The 23,901-nt window shown below is 36.2% G+C and overlaps 1 protein-coding gene across 3 annotated transcripts in view; it reads left to right on the plus strand.

Moving 5' to 3' along the window:
* Positions 1–23,901, plus strand: part of LOC150109323 (lipoma-preferred partner-like) — an 82,062-nt gene that overhangs the window by 24,380 nt on the left and 33,781 nt on the right. For all 3 annotated transcript variants that reach the window (XM_090412548.1, XM_090412557.1, XM_090412540.1), the window contains 2 exons: positions 13,716–13,811; positions 22,414–22,481. In XM_090412548.1, the coding sequence (XP_090268674.1) occupies positions 13,716–13,811; positions 22,414–22,481 (164 nt within the window). The remainder of the gene's footprint in view (positions 1–13,715; positions 13,812–22,413; positions 22,482–23,901) is intronic.

The raw sequence follows: 23,901 nt of genomic DNA on the forward strand, positions 1-23,901 counted from the left end.
TTGGAGCCTAATTGTGTTTTCTCTCGTTGTTGTTTCTACCTGTCTTTGAGAATGTCTTTTTAAAAAAATAGGCTTTTTTTAAAAAGCCATCCTCCTTATTTTTATCCCAAGCCTGGATAAAAATAGGGAGGGTTGGGGAAAGCAATGGTACACTACTCTGTAAAAAGAATATCACCAGAACATTTTGTGGCAAGAAACACTTGCCTACAAAGTCACCAATAGTCGGACATGACTGACATTTCTACATTTAAAGGCGTGTTAATTAAAATTTTTGCTGCATATATAAAGGCATTATCACAATTAATTTTGCCGCGTTAAGCAAGGGATACCTGTATTGTACTATTCTGTGTTATTTTTCCTTCTATTTAGTTCTCTGATGTTTTTAGTTGTTCTTACATTATTAAGAGAATGGCACCAAGAGCCTCCATAGCTCAGTCAGTATAGATGAAGCAGTTTTGTTTGAAAAGACCTGGATTCACTTCCCGTCCATGATGTGAGGAACCTTCATCTTTTGACTAAAGGTGAGTTAGCCGATCTCATGTGGAGATAGGGAATTTTTCACCTGGACACTCGGGTTTTTGTCCCCTAGAACAGGCAAACTGTGAACACACAGATTACAGCCATGAATAATCCCAGCCATATTCCTGATTCTTCAGCTATATTCTGGTCCCAAGCCTGGATAAAAATAGTGAGGGTTGGGGAAAGCAATGGTGCACTACTCTGTAAAAAGAATATCACCAGAACATTTTGTGGCAAGAAACACTTGCCTACAAAGTCACCAATAGTCAGACATGACTGAATGGATAAACCATCATCATCATCATTTCCTATATTATTGATATACAAATTAAATAGTAGTGGCCCCCCAAGTAAAGAGCCCTGTGATATATTAATTATTATCAGCTTCATATCCAACCCCATTTTTCTAGTTTCTGTAACAGTGTTCCATGTGGTATCATATGGTATGAAAAAAGGTCTGTGGTCTGTCACTGTGTAGCCATTTTCTATATCCAAATCAGTCGTCACCTTATTATAAAAAAGTGAGCAAGTTACTGAGGTATGATCTACCTTTTATAAAACCATGTTTCCCCCCCCCTAATGGAGTACCATATTCCTATCTACTTATTACTTATTTCTGCCTTTTTAACATTCTCTCTAATATCTTAACCGCCACTTCCAAGTTACTGAATGATTTGTAATTTCTACCTCTCTCTCTCTCACACTCTTTGAGCCTCTTTTATTCATTGAAATTATTTTGTCCCCTTTCCCACTCCTCAGGCACTTATCCAGAGCTAATTTAAATTAAACAACTTTATCAAAGGACCTGTTAGTTTCTTTGCACATTCTCATAATACATGGGCTGATATCCCATCTAATCCCACAAGTGTACTTGCATTATCATCATCAAATTCCTACCATGTACCCTCGAGGGATGTACAGGATATGATAGTACTACATGAAAAAAATTACATCATTACTAACTTCCATTCTACAATTTTCCTCCAAATCAGTCTGTTACTTGTCAAGACTCCAACATTATCAGATCTTATATATCTATCGTCTAAGGCACTTTGTACCGTATCAATCCACCTATATCTTTGTCTCCCAGAGGACGACCAAGATATAGGTGGCAAGAATTATGTTGGCAGCAAAAATCTCCAGTTTTGCTGCCAACCTGGCAGAGAACACTTCTTTTGCTAATCTTTCTTCGCCCATTCTGTTTAAGTGACCATACCACCCGAGATTAGCTCTGCTAATGAATTCCTGGATGCTGACAATGACAAGTTCTTTCCTAATATCTGTTATTTCCTAATAATTGCCATTGATGCCATCTGTTCATGCCTATAATCTTTCTCAGGACTCTCATATCTGCGGTCTCTAGTCTTTGGTCAAGTGTTTTACTTCTGACCTAGCTCTCAGATCCATAAGTTAAAACTGGTTTGAACACCGTCTTGTATATAGCTAATTTAGTGTTTTGACTAATTTCTCTCTTATTCCATATGAATTTATTCAATTGACTTCCCACCATTCCAGCTTTGCTGATTCTGTTGTCTATTTCTATATTTAATTTACCATCTTCAGTAAAAATCGTGTTTAAGTAGCTGAAATGTTTTACTTGTTCCACAGGTTCTCCATTTACAACACACTTGACATTTTCAATGATTCTGCCTATTTTCATTGTCTTTGTCTTTTTATTGCTGACCTTCATACCATATCTATTACAACAGTTATTCAATTTAGTCAGGGAATCTTGCAGACTTGTAGCGGATTTATTTAGAGGTATAACATTATCCGCATAAAGCAAAGAGCTGACATTAACATCTCCAATTTTGATATCATGTTTAATACCACTTTCCTTCATAATGTGACCCATATAGATAATGAATAACAGAGGGGATAATGTAAATCCTTGTCTCACACCAGATTTAACATTAAACCATCTTCCTGTACTTCCTTCAATTCTAGCTGCTGACTTACAACTCAAATAAAGACTAAATATTGCTTGATATAACTATAGTGTTTTGAATAGCTTCTCTCTTGGCACTCTTGTCATATGCCTTTTCCAAATCAACAAAACTTAAATACAGATCTTTGTTATATTCCCATGCTTTCTCGACTATTTGTCATAAAGTGAAGATCTGATCCTGACAGCCTCTATTTGGCCTGAATCCAACTTGTTCTTCACCAAGCTTTTCTTTCACAATTCTTCTCAACCGTTTCTCAAGTATCTTGCCAGGAACACTCAGTAGGGAAATACCTCTGTAATTCTCACATTCAGTTTTATTTCCCTTTTTATATATGGGTACTATGAGAGCTCTACTCCAATCATCGGGAATTCATCCCTCTGTCCAGGCTTTCTGAATTATGCAGTGCAGCCACTGTAAGACTCTTATACCACCGTACTTCAGCATTTCTGGTCGAATATCATCTACTCCTACTGCCTTTCCACATTTCAAGCCTTTGATGACTTTTTCTACTTCAAGTATGGATATGTATTCCTGACTGCATGTCTGGTCAGTGTTTTTTACCACTGTGCTATCATCACTGCTTGTTTCATTTAGCAGTTTTTCAAAGTAATTACTCCATACTTCAAGGATATCTTTTTTTTCTCCTGTTTTCATGTCACCTTTATCATCTCTAACTCCTTTTACAGCACTTTTTCCTCCATTCCAAAGCTTCTTCAACAACCTCCAGAATATTTTGACACCTTCTTGATATTTATTTTCTATATTCTTACCAAAGTCCTCCCATGACTTTTGTTTAGCTAGTTTTACACAGTGTTTAGCATTCTTGCATTTGTCTCTGTATTCTCTAAGAGCACAGGCTGACTTATTTGACAGGAACTTTTGATATGCTTTCTTCTTTTCCTTCACTGCCTCTTTCAGTTCCTTTGTCCACCAGGATGTTCTGATTTTTCTGTCCTTGCAGACTACCTCACCCCATGCATCTCTGGTTGAATCAATCAGGGTTTACTTCAAGGCTTGCCACTGAATCTCCAAGGTTTGGTTCTTGTTCTCAAACTCTTTCATTTTTTCTTCAATAATCTTTGTGTATTTTAGTCTACAGTTCATATCTGAAAGCTGCTCAACTTTTATTCGCTTTAAAACTTTCTTGCATGTTATTCTTTTCAATATGAAGTTCAATTTTATCCTGCTCAAGACTAAATAGTGATCACTTCCACTTCCAGGGAGAAAGCATCACTATCAACAATAACATAGTCTTTTCTTATTCCTTGCCTCTTCTCTCCATGTGAATTTGTGCACATTTTTATGTTGGAACATGGTGTTAGTAATAACCAGTTCATGTCCGAGCAGAAATCCAACAGATATTTGCCATTATTATTAGCTTTGTCTTTTCTCCAAATTTTCCCAGAATATTTTTGTATGTCTCACAATCATTTCCTAACTCTGCTATTTAGTTCCCCAACAAGGACCAACTTTTCCTTTTTCATTGTGTCAGTTGCTTTTTCTAAAGCCTCAAAAAATTCCTCCACTTCTACCTTAGTAGGACCTTCTGTGGGACCATAGGCACAAATAAGTCTCATTGTCCAGTTCTCCATTTTCATATTTGCCCACATTACTCTACTTGAGACTGACTGCCATTCAAGAAGATTAGCCTCGTATTTTGTGTTGAATACTATGGCCACTCCTTCTTTTCCTTGATTGTCATTGCCTTAATATAATATTTTGTATTTATTGCTCAGAAAGATCTCACCAGTTTTTGTCTTTTTTGTTTCAGTCACCCCTATTATGTCGATCTGGTACTTATCTAATTCCTCAGCTAGCTCCATTTCTTTGTCACTCAGGCTTCTTATGTTGATAGTACCGATCTTTAATTCTGGTGATGTTGAGTTGGGGTTTGTTTTCAGATTTGTTCCAGATTTGGTTTCAGACGTTTCGCTGTTAGCCCTGGTTCCCTGGTGAAAACAATGGAGCCTTGTTTAACTGGGCGATGCCACCAGCCGGCATGAAATTTTGTCATGTTATACCATCTTTTTTTATTTTGGTTTAACCAGTAAGAATAAAATTTGGTCGGCTAAATCTCAAATTGCCAGCCCATCCTCGTTCGTTCAGTATCCAAGTAGATACCCAGCAGGGTGCACCACGAGAAGGTGAGGATTGGATAGTAGGTCAGAAGCCCTGGTTGGTTCTCTGCATTCCTTTAAAGGCTATGTGGAGGTCTCCTCTCAGTTATACAGCTTTGACCCTTAAGCACTCCGTTAAGGTTCTGTAATATTCAAAGCTCCTTTAGTTCACCTAAAGGTCATCGCATTGGTCAGTATCACATCTGGCGCCACAACATCCATCTGGATGGTCCTAAAAGAATACACAGAAAAATGTAAGAGAGCTAAGCTGTGTGTAAAAGTAGCTAAACAAAAGTAATGGGAAGACTGGTGAGAATACAGAAAATAAATATCAGGAAGTGACCTGTTCTGGAGGCTATTGAAGAAGCATAGAAATGGTGGAAAGAGTACTGTAAAAGGAATCGAAGATGATAAAGGTGATATGAAAAGTGAAGATAAGGATATCCTAGATGCCTGAAGTAATTACTCTGAAAGGAATGTTAAATGAACCAAGCAGTGACAAAACATACTAATCATTTTTCAAGAGGAATGCAAAGAGGAGTATAATACTTGAGGTAAAAAAAGCCATCAAAAACTTGAAATGTGGATAGGCAGCTGGAGTTAATCATATTCAACCAGAAATGCTTAAGTATGGAGGTATAAAAGTTTTACAGTGGCTACACTGCATAATTCCAAGGGAATGGTCAAAAGGCAAATTACAGATGAATTAGAGCTCTTATAGTTCCGATGTATTATTATTATTATTATTATTATTATTATTCAGGCCTCTATGGAGTCAAAAGACTCATCGTAGGAGGTCCTTTCTAAGAAACACAAGTCTAGCAAGACTCATCGAAGGAGGTCCCTCCTAGGAAACACAAAGTCTATCATACCACTCATTAAATGTATTGATCGTTCTCGCTCTCACCACTCCATCAGGTAATGCATTCCATTGTTCAACCACTCCTCATCCTCTTTCTCACAGTTTCCTTTCGTAACTATTCAACCAAGCGAAAGAACTCCCCAGTGTCAACCCTGTAACCACCTCTCAACAGTTTAAAAGTCTCAATCATATCACCCCTCCTTCTTCTATCCACCAAACTCTGCAGTCCACACTCCCTCAGCCGATCCTCATAACTAACATTGTACAGTCCCGACACCATCTTTGTTATCCGCCTTTGTACCCTTTCCATAGTTAATTTATCCCCTTCAAATCCTGGGGACCATATCTGAGAACAATAGTCTAAGTGTGGTCTGATCAGAGCTTATACAACGGAATGATAACCATTTTATCTCGGCAAGTCAGTGTCCTTCTCATTATTGCAGCAATCCTCTGCATTACTTTCCCTATATTTGCAATATGTCCCCTAAATTTCAGGTTTCTATTGATCATCAAATCCAGATCTCTTGTCTATCCTGCTTCCTCCAGTTTAACTCCTCCCATAGAGTATGCAGTGTCCCAAACCTCAAGACCTTACATTTTGCTACATTAAACTGGCACCCCCATTCATTTGCCCATCTAGCTAGCTTATTGAAATCCTCTTGCAGGGCTACCACATCTGCATTATTACTAATAACCCTTCCCAGCTTCGCATTATCTGCAAACAACCAAATATCCCCTTGCAATCCATGGACAATGTCATTGATATAAAGGTTAAACAATATAGGTCCCAGTACTGAACCCTGTGAAATCCCACTTGTAACCTTCTGCCTCTTTGATATTGAATATCAACTTAGTATGTGGCACCCTGTCAAATGCCTTTGCTAAGTCTAGGAAAATGGCAGTATATGCCTTTCCTTCATCTAATGCTCTTGTAACTTTATCATAAAAGGCTAGCATATTGCCAAAACAAGAGTGCCCCTTCACCAATCCATGTTGACTCTCACTGATAACATTACCTTCATCTGCCGAATGCTGTATATTGTCCCTCACTACTTTCTCCAAAATCTTACTAACTTCTGATGACACACAAACTGAACTTTAATTAGACACTTCCAGTCTGCTACCGCCATTATGCAATGGTATCTTACCTTCCTTCCATTCCATGGACACCTTTCCTGCAGCCAGACTTTCATTAAAAAGCCAGGTCAAAGGCACTGTCAGTTCCTTAGCACATTCTCTTAAAACTCGTGGTGAAATACCATCCAGTACGACAGTTTTACTGACACCCAGAGTACTCAGTATGTGGAACACACTCTCCTCCTGCACCTCGAACCTGCTCTATCCCTCTAGTATTCAAATTTACTCCTCCAGGATGAAATACTCCAAATAAAGTGCTCATTGAACAATTCCACTATGTCCTCTGCATCAGTCACTCTATTCCCATTTTTATCCCACAGTGTCATTCTTCCACAGTCATTTCTCCTCCTACTGGCCACATAGCTAAAAAATTCCCTAGGATTTTCCTTGGATCTAAGGGCCAATCTTTTCTCATATTCCAGTTTTGCCTTCCATACAATACTAGTCATTCTTCTGGCCTGTGTCTTATATTCCTCGTGCATCTTCTCTTCACCTGTCTCCTTATATCTCTTCCATAGCCTCTTTTTGGCATGTAGCTCCTGTTTAATATTGTTTGTCATCCACTTTACTCCAAATTGTGTCCTCTTCTTCACTCGTGGAATACAGCTCACCATTGTTGCTAACAAATATTCCTTCACAATTTCCCAAGCACTAATCATATCCTGGCCTTCCAATTCCTCCCTCCACGAAACTTCCCCAAGTTGATGTCTAAGACTATTATAATCACCTGCTTTATAATTCCACATACGTTCTCGTCTCTTTGATTCTCCTGCATGTCTATTCATTTTCCAAGTCAAAACCATATGATCACTCTCTCCAACTGGTGGGAGAGATGTCATCTCAGTTATTATCAGCTCTTCTGATGCTATAACCAAATCCAAAACTCTTGTTCCCTCTGTTGCCCAAGACATTTGTCCCTCAAGAATTCTAGAAATTCCATTCCCTTATTGCTACATGCATCTTCCTTTCCCCAATCTATACTGCTGTAGTTAAAATCTCTCATAACATTCGTTCTTCTTGCACTTGCCATACTCAACTGTCTCAACATCTCCTTGGTCTGTAGCAACACCCCACTAAATATCCTGTCTTGCCCACCTCTACCTCACACCATATGCTTTCAAAATCATTAGTGTCACAGCCTTCCAAAGCCTCCACTCTTAGTGGACATAGGTTGTCACTTATCATAAGCAGTAATTATCAGCTCTTCTGATGCTATAACCAAATCCAAAACTCTTGACCCTCTTGTTCCCTCTGTTGCCTAAGACATTTGTCCCTCAAGAATTCTAGAAGCAGAGCTAACCTAAGGTAGTATTGCCACTTAAATAGAATGGGTGAGAAAAGGTTAGCAAAAACAGGTGTTTTATGCCAAGATGACAGGAAAGAGATCCAGATGAAAACCAAGGTCTAGGCAGATTGATTCAATCAGAAGTGCCTTTAAAGCACAAAATGTTAGACATGACAATATTAGAGTGCTGGCAAGTACAAAGGACATCCAGAAAGTAAGTTCCGATGGGCTGTCAGAGAAACAAAAATATAGATGCTTCTTTAACCTCATTGTCTTGAAACCGCTGCCCACCAAGGAAAGATTTCAGATGTCTGAACAGGTGAAAGTTGCTTGGTGCGAGGTCAGGACTATATGGGGAGGATGATGGAATTGTTCCCAGGTGGTGAGAAGTTGTTATCTTATGCCATCCTTGTGTGGGTGGGTGTTATCATGAATCAAAACAACGCCTCTGGTAAGCATGCCACGTCGTTTATTCTGGATTGCACAACACAGTTTCTTAAGGGTTTGGCAGTACATACTCACGTTGATTGTAGAGCATTGACCAAAGAAGTCTACCAGCAAAATTCCTTGTCTGTCCCAAAACACAGTGCACATGATTTTCTGAGTGGTAAACATTGTCTTCAATTTCATCTTGACTGGTGATGAGGTGTGCTTCCACTCCATGGACTGTTGTTTGGATTCAGGGTTGCGTGCGACACCCAAGTTTCATCCCTGGTGACAAGCTTTCTCAGGAAAGCATCGCCATCCTCATGGTAGCATGTCAAAAATTCCACCTCACTGCCCAGCCGATTCACTTTGTGTTGTTATGTAAGCAATTTGGGCACTGAGTGTGCACACAATTTATGATAATTCAGTTTCTCCGACACAATTTCATGAAGACATGAGCGTGAAACTTCTGGAAATTGCAGTGAGAGTGATGTCATAGTGAATCCCCCTATTCTGTCGAATCTTCTCTTCAACTGAACACACCAAATCAGCAGTCACTAAAGATGATCGCCCACTCCGTTCTTCATCGTGCACACCTGTCCTTCCTTCATTAAAAAGTCTTTCCCATCTTCTTACCATTGAATCACTCATTGCATGTTCTCCATAAATTTCAATAATTTGTCAATAAATTTCAGCTGCGTTAATGTTCCTCACATTCAAGAAACGGATAACTGACATAATTTCACATGCAATTTGATTGGCAGGCAATTTGATTTTACATCTGGTGGGTGATTCGATTTTCTTAGACATTATAAACACACCAAGAAGCGTATGCACTGCAAGAATGTCTGAAAATGGCACCAACGCCTTGCTAACGAATCAACTAACTCAGCACACATGTGCACCACTGTGATCACAATGCTGCAGTGAAAATATTTGAAAACGGAACTTACTTTCTGGACATCCCTTGTACTAGACTAATTTGGAGGAAACTTGTGGATAGGAGATTAATAATAATGTAAATTTAATCATGTAGTGCTGTCATAGCAGCCTGAACACTCTTTGAGGGTGCATATCAGAAAATTGATGAAGACCCTTGATTTTCGAAATGACATAATTTCTCATTCATTCAAACCTTCATTCAAGAACATAATTATTCTCACCAGCTGGAAGCTCGGATGGCATCTCAGTCATGGTTGTCTCTGATGCTGTGACCAAATTCAAGCTTCTTGATCTTCATATTCTCTTAGCTACATGTCTCAGATCATGGTCCCTCAAAAATTTCTGAAATTTAGTTTCCTTATTATCCATTTTGTTCCCTTTATTATTATTATTATTATTATTATTATTATTATTATTATTATTATTATTACATGACACCTCCAAGGAGTCCAAAGACTTGAGGGAGGGCACCTACTCTACAGTGAACCACAACTACCATCATCATCTACATCAATGCCATCTGTTGGCTGCTACCACTACTACTAGTATTTTTTGTCTGTAAACTGCATGTTTTCTCAAGACCGATTTGTCTTTAGGCAGAAAATGAAGATAAACTTTAGTTTCCAACAGAAAAAATCCTGCAACCTCTGTATGAAATCAGCTAACTCACCTGCAGTTTAAATTATCATATTTAAAATCTCCCACAATGATTATCTACTTTACACTTGGTAAACTAATTTGTTTAAATATTTTTTCACACTACAATATCCTATTCTTTCCATCCTAATGAAATATTCCGAAAACTTTATTTTAAAAGTACAGAATGGATTTAGAAAAGGACGATCATGTATAGACCTGGCCTTTTGCCTAAAATTAATAATAGAGAAAAGAAGAGAATACAATTTACAAACACATATTGGATTTATTGACTTTGAAAAAGCATGTGACAAAGTTAAAAGAAACATGTTATTTAACATATTAAAAGAAAGACAAATACCAAATAATATCCTAAAAGCTATCACAAGTATATATGAAAATAATCAAATACAAATAAGATTAAATCATGAGCTATCATATATGAGAGAGATAAACCAAGGAGTCCAACATGTCCCCTCTCAGCAACTCTTTTTAATATTTACTTAAATGAAACAATAATAAAATGGAATAAAAATTTACATCAAGGAATTAAACTTTCTCCTAAAGTGAACTTGAACACTCTCCTTTTTGCCGACGACCAAATAATAATTACAAATTCTGAAGATAACTTACAGAAAGCTATTTTAGATCTAAATGAGATAGCCAAAGATTATGGTATGATAATATCAACAGAAAAATCAAAAACTATGGCCTTTAAAGGACAAGATCCAGCAAGAACTAAAATAGTAACAAATAACAATAACTTAGAACAGGTGAATGCATTTAACTACATAGGATGTATGATCACATATGAAAATGAAAAAGATATAAATGTAAAAATTGCAAAATATTTAAAAATAACAGGTGTAATTAACTCTATATTTAAACCAAACCTAGTTCAAAAGCAAACTAGACTAAAAGTATACAATACATTAGCCCTACTAGTCTTAATGTATGGAAGCAAAAATCTGGACAAAAAGACAAACAAAGATTAATAACAGCAGAAATGAAGTTTATGAGAAAAACTGCAAAGTATACCCTATTTGATCACAAAAGAAATGAAGAAATTATGAAAGAATTAAACCAAGAACCAGTAATAGAAAAAATTAAAAAATATAAACATAAATGGATGGAACACGTTCAAAGAATGAAAACAAAAAGATTACCAAAACAAGCCTTAAAGTACAAGCCATTAGGAAAAAGAAAACTAGGACGTCCTCTTAAACGATTCAACGATGACTTCTAAGGCTGGAATAGGCCATGCTAGGCCTAAATCTTTGATACACATGATGATGATGATGACCATTTTTTACTTCTTGTTCTCTTGAAATGTGCTCCATCTTTCAAATTCTGTTCCTGTCAGGAAATCTATCAATTATGTTATACTAATATCAGTAATATTTAGGGAGGCTAAATCTGCCAAGATCATAAGTTCATCTTTATTTCTGATATTCCTGGTATTTACATATAGACAAAGCAAATGCTGGGAGGAGGAACCATATCCAGTATAGCTTTCATTCATTTCACTCATCTGTGTTTCAAGTCATACGTTTACAATTAACCAAGACACAGTTTCTCATGTGAGTCACTCGGTTCATTTACAGAATAGCCATCTCTTCAAATGCTTGCATCCCTATTTGTTTAAATCAACCATGCATAAAATGCATGGTTGCTTTTAAACATGGATGACTTGGATGACTGTGTGCAGTCATCCAAGTATTCCAAATTACTTTCTTACACAGCTTCACTATGATACCATTCAGTGGTGTACTCAGGATTTAATCTTGGAGGTGGGGGGCGAGTTGAGTAGACGATTTGAAAATACACACTACGCATTGCATATGACCTATGACTGAGCATCTGCAGTGATTGCCAATGCATGATACCAGCGATCTCCTCTGTCCCAGCTCAGACAAAGAAGTTGCGCTCGGTCCACCTGAGCACTGTTTCGTTCGCCCTGCGTTCACAGCGGCAGTGATTCCCAAAAGCTATAGGGTAATCCCACCTTATGTGACCACTAATTCATAAGTATAAATAGAAGACACAACATAAATAAAAAAAATGAATTTTAGTTAGGAGAAGATTTTAAAAAATTCTCTAGTGTTTTTTTTTCCTTTTTCTTTTGGGGGGCCAGGGCCCCTTAGCCCCCTCCCTGGGTGCACCACTGATACCATTCATTATAACTACCTATTCCATTTAATGTCATACCAAAGCAATCCTCTCACTATCATTTCCCCATATACTCCTGCTACAGACACAGACTCCATTGCTCTCATATCTTTTACAACTCAATTCGCACTTTCTCTTAGGTCATTTTGGATAACTATCGCTATCATATGATAGCATTCTGACCTCTCTTCATTACCATAATTGCATTTTCTCATTTCTTCCAGACAAGCTCTCCTCACATTCTCTTCTCTTTTCTTTGTTGATCCATCAAATATTCATGCAGTATACTCCTCACAACCTTGCTCATTCTTCTTACAATGGTATTCTTCACTTTTTTTTTATCACAAATTCTCTTGTTTTGTTCTCACTTCCTGTATTCCTGTCTTACTCTCTTTACTCCCTGTCACTTCTTCTTGTTCTGACATCAGCTAACTTTTCTTCATATCTCCTAATCTTTTTATTCCTCCTCTTAATCTCAGTAATCATGCATTCACTTTTTTTTTATTATTATTCATCACTACTACTACCTCTCCTTCCAAGGATCTAGCATTCATTTCTATGCATTTATTGCTCTCCACCAAGTATGCATCCATCATTATTACTCTTGCTACTGTCCTATTCTTATCCTCTATCACACTATCCATTGCCAAATATACATTCACATCTGCATTATTCTTATCCTTAATCACAGTGTTCTCTTCTGTCTTTTTCCCTCTTTTCTGACACTCATTCTAGATTAATGACAAATGATGTTACACTGGCAGAGGATGAATAACACAAATTGTCTTGTTCAGTGATGGGCACTATGAAATCAAAACTCAACAAAAGTAACTACCCAGTTCTAATTAATATATGTACCTAGTCATACTGGTGTTTAAGCACTATCTTACAAACAGAAGTCAACATAAATGTATGAGATGTTGTTATGTCATTCTATAAAATAAACCTTATATTTTAAGAAACTCTGTAGTAGTAGCAGCCTTTTAAGCAATTGTAGATCTATTGCAGTTAATCAAGTAATTGCTTGTTATTACTGTGTTATGCATATACCTATCTTAGTAAGTTGTGTCTGCAAGTTTCACTGAAATTACAAGAAAAGAGAATGAGCAGTTTGCGACCTGTGCTTGAGAAGATGCAATCCATTATAATTGGATGTAGGTCTAACTTAATGTTAATCTTTCAAAACTTTAACAGATAGGAGCATCCCTTCAGTATAATCAGACTTTAAAGCTATTATATAAAGCAGAAATTTACATTTTAATCAGTGATAAGATTGTGTTTTGTTACACTTTTTTTCCAAATACCAAAGCTTGCATCTTTCCAAGATCATCCTAGTTTAAAGTGATCATACTTATCATTTTGATACTATCTCTCCACTGAATTTTGCATAGATTTAATCACTGATCTTCAAGGTGATGAGGGAAACTACTGAAAACCTTTCAAAGCTTTTCAGTAGTTCTCAGATTTTAGTATTTTATTTCATATGGTCTATGGTAATGCTGTCATTCTGATTTTTATTTAGCAAACTATATTTTTATTCATAATGTACAGTAATTTTTTTAGATGTTAGTATGTATGTAAATAGAGATGATAATACAACGTCAGTGACAGCACTGTGAACAATTTAAATTAGAATACTTATAATGGTTTTAAAATGTAATTTGATATTTTAGGCATGTGTGTGAAATGTGGAAAAAAAGTTGTGGAACGAGGTTGTCGAGCAATGGACCAGTTATTTCACTCTGAATGTTTCATTTGCACTTATTGCAGTAAGTTACCTTTCTCACTTCATATTTTTTATTTTTATAAATAACTATTTATTTTTATAAATCAACTTCCACAAAAATTAGTTCATATCAGTGCAAGTATCTGCGAACTTAATCATCATCATCATCAAATTCCTGCCATGTACCCTCAAAGGGTGTACGGGCTTAATCTAAACACACTAAAAAAAAAAAATACAAGTAATTTAATTTTTTGGTACTTCTGTCGATTTCATTTTTTTATTATTATTATTTTTTTTATCTATATCTTTCCTACCACATTCCAGCATTACATTCAAGCCTCACCCAACCAAAGTCTGTGACTAATCACCTAGTAAATAGTCAGTGTTGGTACTGCCACAAGAGCATCCTGTTCAGGTTTTGAACTTTGAACTTCACAATCTGAAGTTTGCCACTCTAATCAACATACATCAGTGCAGTAAGGTGGAATTTGAGCCGCTCTTGAAATAATGCAAAAGAGTCACATCTTACTCTTGGATTTTAATAAATATATTTACAAGATATATAAATAAATACATTTATATATCTCATAGCAGGACAGCTATTTTATTTCAAATGAAAAAGCAGAATCAATTCATAATAGATATCAAAAATAATATATCTCATCTCATTTTCTTTTTACCCTCTTTTACCTTGTGGTATCGAGGGTTTATTAATCATCAGACTCAAACTGTTCACAGGATAAGGTGGTCAGTCCTACTTCCCGGTGTATCCTATGTCCTGTAGTATTGAGTGCTCAAGGCCTATTTGCCTGCTTTGCAGGATGAAAAACCCTAGGATAAACTGGGGGAAAACCCCCTACTGTCAATGCCCAATACTGGCTAACTTGGCTATGGCTGAGGAAGATCCTTCAGCTCCTCACTTCACTGACAAGAATTGATCCTAGGACACTCCTTCCTCAGGCATGTAGTTGTGAAGCGCACAGCCACTAGGCTAACCATGCGGACAAAAATAATATATATATATACACACATATATATACATATACACACACACACACACACACACATAAAAATCTGAAGAAAAAAAATACTTGGATCTGAAACTGAAATTGAATCAAAACTTAAATCATTATATTTTTTCAATTTCCCATCCATGGTTAATTCCAATTTTAAATTATTGATCTGAGAGCTGGGTTAGAAATAAAACATTTAATCAAAGCATGGACATCGCAGATATGATAGTTCTGAAATGGATTACAGGATTCAATAATGGGATATTAATCATATTAAAAAATGAGAATATTAACATGGAACTTGTTGTTAGCATTCTGATGTGTGTGTATGTGATCAGAGCTAACCTCAGATGATGTTGTCATTTAAACAGAATGGGAGAGGAAAGTTATTAAAACAAGCGTTTTTATGCCCATATATAATATAATAAAAGGAATGAGCTAGCAGAACAAAGCAAGAAGCATGGTTATTAAAAATAAACATGGGAGCATTCTTATAGATAAGGAAGAAATTTCTGAAAATTGGAAGGAATACCTAGAAGAACTTTTTAAAGAAAAAGATCTAGATAACGAAGCCATGAAAGATGAAACAAGGCTTGATTCTTAAGAAATTTACCCAACCACATTACAAGATGAATTTGAATGGGCACTAAACAAACTGTCTTCTAGCAAGGCACCAGTCATTGATAACATTCCCTCAGAATTAATAAAATATTCAGGAAATATGACTAAATCATACTTATTCAAGATCACAAAGGATATATATATATATATATATGTGTACTTTACCAAAGACTTTACATAATGCTCTGTCATTCCCATTTCTAAAATATGCACACAAGTGTGAAAATCATCCAACAATAAGTCTCATATCACATGCTTCAAAAATAATACTAAAAGTTATACAAAAATGATTAACAAATAAGGCTGAAGAATATATCAGAATAAAATTGGATTTGAAAAGAAGAACATGTGAGAAAGTTTTAAAGTAAATAAAAGTTGAGCAGCTCTGATGTGAACTGAAGACTGAAATATACAAACATATTCAAGAAAAATTCAGAGTTTGAGAACAGGAATCAAACCTTGGAGATTCAGTGGCAAGCTCTGAAGAAAACATTGATTGTTTCAACCAGAGAGGCATGAGGTGAGGTTGGCGGCAAAGATAGAAAAATCAGAATTATTGAGTTAGGAAGTTAAAGAGGCTGTGAAGGAAAAGAAGAAAGCATATGAAAAGTCCCTGGCAAATAAATCAGCTTGTGCTCTTAGAGAATACAGAGACAAATGTAAGAAAGCTAAACACTGAGGGAAAAAAAAACAAAAGACATGGTAAGAACATGGCAAAATATTCTGGAAGCTATTGAAAAAGCTCAGAAATGGAGGAAAGAGTGCTGTAAAAGGAATTAAAGTTGATAAAGGTGATATGAAAATTGCTGAAAAAGATATCCTTGATGTATGGAGTAATTACCTTTGAAAAATTGCTAAATGAAACAAGAAGTGATGACAGCACAGTGGTAAAAAACACTGACCAGGCATGCAGTCAGGAATATATATCTGTACTTGAAGTAGAAAAGCCATCAGAAGTCTGAAATGTGGAAAGGCAGCAGGAGTAGATGATATTCGACCAGAAATGCTGAAGTATGGTGGTATAAGAGTCTTACAGTGGCTGCACTGCATAACTCAGAAAGCCTGGAGAGGGATGAATTCCGGATGATTGGAGTAGAGGTCTCATAGTACCCATATATAAAAAGGGAAATAAAACTGAAAGTGAGAATTACAGAGGTATTTCTCTACTAAGTGTTCCTGGCAAGATTTACTCAAGTATACTTGAGAAACGGTTGAAGGATTGTGGAAGAAAAGCTTGGTGAAGAAGAAGCTGGATTCAGGCCAAATAGAGGCTGTCAGGATCAGATTTTCACTTTACAACAAATGGTTGAGAAATCATGAAAATATAACAAAGATCTGTATTTAAGTTTTGTAGATCTGGAAAAGGCATATGACAAGAGTGCCAAGAGAGAAGCTATTCAAAACACTATAGTTATATCAAGCAATATTTAGTCTTTATTTGAGTTGTAAGTCAGCAGCTAGAATTTAAGGAAGCACAGGAAGATGGTTTAATGTTAAATCTGGTGTTAGACAAGAATGTACATTATCTCCTCTGTTATTCATTATCTATATAGATCACATTATGAAGGAAAGTGGTATTAAACCTGATATCAAAATTGGAGATGTTAATCTCAGCGCCTTGCTTTATGTGGACAATGTTATACTTCTAAATAAATCCACTAGAAATCTGCAAGATTCCCTGACTAAATTGAATAACTGTTGTAATTGAATGTCATGAATCTCAGCAGTAACAAGACAAAGTGAAAATAGACAGAAGCATTGAAAATATCAACTGCATTGTGAATGGAGAACCTATAGAACAAGTAAAACATTTCAGCTACTTAGGCATGATTTTTAGTGAAGATGGTAAATTAAATATGGAAATAGACAATGGGATCAACAAAAACTAAACTATGATAGGAAGTCAATTGAATAAATTTATATGGAATAAGAGAGAAATTAGTCAAAACACTAAGTTAGCTATATACAAGACAGTGTTCAAACCAGTTTTAACTTATGGATCTCAGAGCTGGGTCAGAAGTAAAATGTCCAAAGACTAGGGACCACAGATATGAGAGTTCTGAGAAAGATTAGAGGCATGAATAGTTGGCATCAATGGTAATATCATATTAAAAATGATGATGTTAGGAAATGATAGGCTAAAAAATGTTAGGCTATGCGCTTCGCAACCATATGCCTGGGGAAGGAGTGTCCTAGGTTCGATTCCCGTCGGTGACGTGAGGAGTTGAAGGATCTTCCTCAGCCATAGCCAAGTTAGCCAGTCTTGGGCGTGGACAGCAGGGTTTTTTCCCCAGTTTATTCTGGGGTTTTTCATCCTGCAAAGCAGGCAAACTGGCCTTGAGAACTCAACACTACAGGCCATAGTATACACCGGGGCATAAGGCTGACCACCTTATCCTGTAAACGGAGTGAGGTCCGATGATCAATGGACCCTTGACACCGCAAGGTAAAAGAGGGTATAAGGAAGATGAGATGAGATGTTTGGAAAGAACTTGATGTTGTCAGCATCCAAGAATGCATTAGCAGAGTTAATCTCAGGTGGTTTTTCACTTAAACAGAATGGGAGAGGGAAGATTAGCAAAACAAGTGTCCTCTGCCAAGTTAGCAGGAAAAGACCAAGAGGAAGACTAAGATATAGGTAGATTGATATGGTAAATGTGCCTTAGAAGATAAAAATATAAGATCTGATAATGTTGGAGTCTTGACAGGTAATTTAGAGCAAAATTGTAGATAGGAAGTTAGTAATGATGTAAATTTTTCTTGTAATACTATCATATCATGTACACCCCTTTAGGGTACATGGCAATTATTTGATGATGATGATGATGAATGTATCGTCACTGATCAGTTTGGGTTCAGGAAACAAGAGGGTACCAAGAGATGCAATCCTCGCCCTTAGAATATTCATAAAAAGATTTTAGAAGAATAAAAATGTTCTGATTTTTTTTTCCCTTGGCCTGGAGAAAGCCTTTGATAGTCTTGACTGGAAAATAAAATGTTTGAAATCTTAAAAACAATAAACATAGATAGAAGGCTCATATTTAATATCTAGAAGTACCAAGAAGCCCAAATAGAAACAATAAAGAGCAAAACAAAAACAGCAATGATACATAAAGATGTAGGACAAGGGTATTCTCTTTCTCCAATACTTTAATCTCTACATTGATGAAGCAATAAACAAATTAACAGAACTAATAGAAATAGATATTGAGATAAATAGAATTGGAATTAATTGGCTACAATTTGCTGATGATATAGCAGTTATCACTGACAATGAAGATAAACTGAAATCCACCTTAACAAAGATGGAAGAAATTTTCACAGAGTACAACCTAAACATTAATTATAAGAAAACTAAACTACTAACCACAAATAAAGAGAATCCCATGAAAATAAATGTGGAAATAAATAACTACTCAATACCACAGGTAACTTCCTTAAATACCTTGGGAGTTTCATCATAGAAGATGGAAAAAGCCAATCAGATATAAAAGCAAAAATAAGCTTGGGCAAAAAGGCATTCTACAATAGAAGAAACATTTGTACTAATAAAGGACTCGGCATTCAACTAAAAAAAAAGAGACTGGTGTAAACATACTTATTGAGCACAGCATTACATGGCTGCAGGGCAAAAGTTGGAGGCATTTGAACTTTAGTGCTTGATAATAATGATGAGAATTAGCTGGATGTAATGAAGGTCCTGATCATGATTCAGGAAGGGCATTTACTGAATCACATTAATAAGAGAAGAAAAAGCTTAATTGGACATCACCTGAGGTGGGGGGGATTGGTTACAGAAATAATGGAGGGAGGGCAGTAGAAGGGAAGAAGCCAAGAGACAAACCAAGAATCTCCTATATAAAGAACTTAATAAGTGGAGCTAAAAGCTATGAAGAAATAAGGAAGGTACTCAATAAGGCATTATGAAACCATAATGAACCCATCTTCAGATTGATGCATGCAAGAAGAAGACATAAGCCACTTAGGTGGTTCTTTTTAGAATTGTCTGTTAATATTTAATTGTCATTCTGTGATTTTGTACTGATAATGACTATGATACTACTTAATTCTACGTTAATTTAAGTTTTTAAGTGAGTTTTCCTCAAGTTTTATAATTCTTTTTAATATGCATGTGTTTATTATTATTAAGACAGACCTCCAGGTAGTCAGGGACTCATCGAGGGAGGTCACATACTACATACACCAGCTATCATACTTATTCTTGAATTCATTCACACTACTTGCACTCACAACGTCCAATGGCAGTCCATTCCAATCATGCACCACCCTCTGAAAGAAAAATCTACCCCCCCCTTCTTAGCTGCCTTCATTCTCAGCTTCCAACCCTCTTGTCCTTTCCCCACCCACCATAAATTGAAAAATTCCATCAGTTGAAATCCTGTATGACCCTTTCAAAAGTTTGTAAGTCTTAATCATATCATCCCTCTTTCTCCTGTTTACTAGTGTCTGCAGTCTACAAATTCTCAATCTGTCTTCATACTTAGTATTCCACAATCCTGATATCATTTTTAACACTCTCCTTTGTACTCTCTCCAATATATCAGAATCACAATAGAAACCAGGAGACCCGACCTGTGCACAATAGTCCAAGTGAGGTCTTATCAAGGCCTTGTAAAGATGCAAAATGACATCCTTATCTTTCCATGTGAACATTCATTTCAGCATTGCTATTATCTTTGCCACATGGCCCCTGAACTTCAACTTTCTATCTAACACTCCAAGATCCATAGCCTCATCAGTTTCTTCTAGCGTAATGCCACCAATATAATACGACATTGGATATATAATCACACCGAAGTGAATGACTTTACATTTACTGACATCCATTTTCTCATGCCCACAATTCCAGCCTATTCAAATTATTCTGCAAGTACTGCATATCAGCAGCATTCCTGATTATTCTACCTGTCTTTGCATCATCAGCAAATAGCTGTATGTCACTTGCCAAATCCTTCCCAATATCATTAATGTACAGATTGAATAACAGTACACCAAGCACTGATCCTTGTGGTATACCACTTGCCATATTGTCCCCCCCCCCAGAATATCATATTCTTAATTCCATGTTGTCCAAGTTTTCCATTATCTTTACCACCAATATCAAAATGTGGAATGGTCTATTATTTGCTACTGCAGACTTTGAGGTCTCTTTTATGTAATGGAACTATTTTAATTCCATCCATCCCACTCCCTTGGGACTTTACCAGAGCTGAGACTTAAGTTACAATGGGGGGGGGGGGGGGTTCTGATAAACACCTAGAACAAAAATTATGTTATGATATAACCAAAAGAAAGAACATATCTTCAACTTACCTTCAATATTTTCAAACAGAACATATCATATGTTCTTTCTTGTGATTATATCAGTTGCTTTAATATAATTTTTGTTCTAGGTGTCGTAAGTCTCGGCTATTAGTAAAGACTTAGACTTAAGTTAAACAGCCTCATCAGAGGCAATTTCTTTGCATATTGTCATTATACTTGAGCAGTATCAAGGAATAGGAAGGTTTCACATGGTTCAGTACTGTGACCTTTGTACTTTTTAAATCATCATCATGCAGGCTGCATGATATTGAAACTGGATTGCAAGGAGATATTCAGTCATTTGAAGACGATGTGAAACTTGTAAGGGTTATTAGTAATAGTTCTGATGCAAAGGATTTGAATAAGTTAGTCAGGTAAAATGAATGGGGGGGGATATCACTTTAATGCAACTAAACATAAGGTCTTGAAATTTAGGAGCTATACCAGAGGAAGTGAGAGGGGGAGATCTTAGGTGATGGTCAATTTGTGATGTGGGAACACTAGAGAGCACCCAAAGATGAATAACCAAAGTGATATCATCACTCTGGAATGTTGGTTATGAAGAGCATTTGAGAGAATGTGAATTACAGAGGTTGGGGAGTGGGAGAAAAAGAGGGGATATTAAAGATCTTCAAGTTAGTTAAGGGATTCTATCAGATTAATACAGAAGAAATTATAAAAGGAATGGATGTTAAGATGGAAAGAATGAGAGGCCATCCCTGCAAGACGTATAAAAATGTGGTGATATAGATTTTTTATGTGCAGAGTTGGTAGTGAGTGGAATGCATTGTCTGAGTGCTTTGTACGTGCAGGTAGTGTAAATAACTTCAAAGCTCATTATGATAGATGTGTTGCTGGTGAAGTGGGCCTCTCACGATGATTTTGTTGACTCCATGGAGATTACCAGATTAATAATAATAATATTAATAAATTTGAAATTTAGGGGACGTATTGTATAGGTGGTGATAGTATTGCCAACTAACAGTATTACAGCAAACAAGAGATTTGCTGCAATACTGTTTTGACCAGCAGAAATAAGAGTGGTGATTCCATTTATAGAGCCCAGATTAGACTGCCCATTCCCTTAAAGATGTAGAAGAAAGTGAGATTGCTGCAAATTGCAAGAAGATATTAGGATACAAGGAAGCGTTTTTCATGGAGGGTGGTTCAGTCATAGAATGCAATGCTTGTTCTAATTTCCAGTTATTAACTGCATTGTAGTTTTCGAATGGTAAATTAAAAAAGTAAATAACACATACACACACTTTGATACATATTAGTTGTACATACTAATATGTATCAAGTAAATTAACATAAAATTATATATAAATGGCTTGGCTGGCCGAGTGGTTAGTGTATCTGCTCTCCAGCCAAAAGGCTGCAGGTTTGAATCCCGCCATGGGCATGGATGTTTGTGATTGTTGTGAAAATACTAGTAGTTGTTGGTGGTAGATGCCATTGGTGTAGTTGCAGTTTGTTGTAGTTGGTGGATTGAGTGGAGGAGACAGCGCTGCAGAGTAGGTGCCCTTTCTCCCTCGATGAGTCTTTGGACTCCCCTGGAGGTGTCACTTAATAATAATATATAATATAATATGGGGATAATATTTGCCATTAATTAATTAGAGAAGATTTATTAGTTTATTTTAAAGTATATTTTGAAGTTTTTATTTATTTATTTTTTGACAGAAAAGGAATTATATGGGAAGCCTTTTTATTCAATGGATGGTAAGCCATATTGTGAGGAAGACTATTTGGTAAGTATCCATTCATAACATAACATTAAGATATATTATTTATTATTGTATAAAGAAGAAAGGTGAAAATGAGAATTTATCAAGAGAATGTATTCTTCTTCTTCTTCTTCGTCTATGATCTCTTATGCTTTTACGGGATTTTGCTCGAGATTTTGCCAAAGAGATTTCCATGCCGTCCTGTCCAAGGTTTGTTGTTTTGCTTCTTTCCAGTTAATTCCCTTCTTTTCCAATTTTTCTTTAATTTCCTTTTGCCAACCTTTCCTGGGTCTGCCTATGTTTCTGGCTTTCGTATACAGTTTTTGCTATTCTTCCTTCTTCCATTCGATTAAGATGTCCAAACCACCTCATTTGGGCTTGTGTTATGAATTGATTCAGAGGTGCAACTTGAAGACTGTCTCTTATGGTTTGATTTCTTATTCGGTCTAGTCTTGTTTTTTGTGCCACTTTCCTAAGATATTTCATTTCAATTGTTTGCAGTTTATTTGTGTTTCCTGTTGTTAAACACCAAGACTCACAACTGTATGTTAATGTTGGTAGAAACACTGAACGGTACACTGCAATTTTGGTATTTTCGGTGACTTCTTTCTTATCTAGGAGTGGGCCTTTCATTGCATAGAATAGCTTTGTTCCCCCTGTTATCCTGTTGTTAATTTCTGTGTCTAGTCTACTATCTTATTGTATATATGATCCCAAGTATTTAAAGGAGTGGACTTGTTCCAGTTGGTGATTCTCTATTTTTATTAGGTGTTTTTGTTGGTTTCTAGATATGATCATTGTTTTAGTTTTATTTATATTTATGGTCATATTCCTTTTCTTTGTTTCTTCATACCAAATGTTGATATTGTACTGCAGATCTTCAGCTGTATTTGCTAAAATCACTACATCATCTGCAAAAGCCATGTGCGAAATCCTGGTTTCTTTCAGTTTCCTGTATCCTTGGTGGAACTTTTTTGTTTTTGTTTGGCATGCCTTTAAAATTTCATCCATTACTATGATGAAGAGAAGAGGGCTGAGGATACAGCCCTGCCTCACTCCTACATTTGTTTCAAATTCTTTTGATCTATTATTACAGGTTCTTACATAATTTCTATTACTTTTGTAGAGGCTTTGTATGGCAAGTTATCTTGTATCTTGTTTTTCTTTAATGTTTGCCATATTAAGTGTCTGGGAACTCGGTCAAAGGCCTTTTCAAAATCTATAAAACATGAATGTAGTTCTTTTCCATATTCCAATGTTTTCTCTGATATTTGTCTAAGACTGAAGATAAGATCTTGTGTGCTTCTATTTTTTCGAAAGCCATATTGCATTTCATCCAGTGTGTCCTCTATTTGATTCCTAAGCCTCGCTTCTAAAATGCGGGTATATAATTTTCCTGGAACGCTTAAAAGCGAAATTCCTCTATGGTTTTCACATTTGCAGT

Source organism: Typopeltis vanoorti, chromosome 2 (assembly GCF_054136105.1).
Source record: "Typopeltis vanoorti isolate ZY-2024b chromosome 2, IOZ_Tvanoo_1.0, whole genome shotgun sequence".
Lineage (NCBI taxonomy): Eukaryota > Metazoa > Arthropoda > Arachnida > Uropygi > Thelyphonidae > Typopeltis > Typopeltis vanoorti.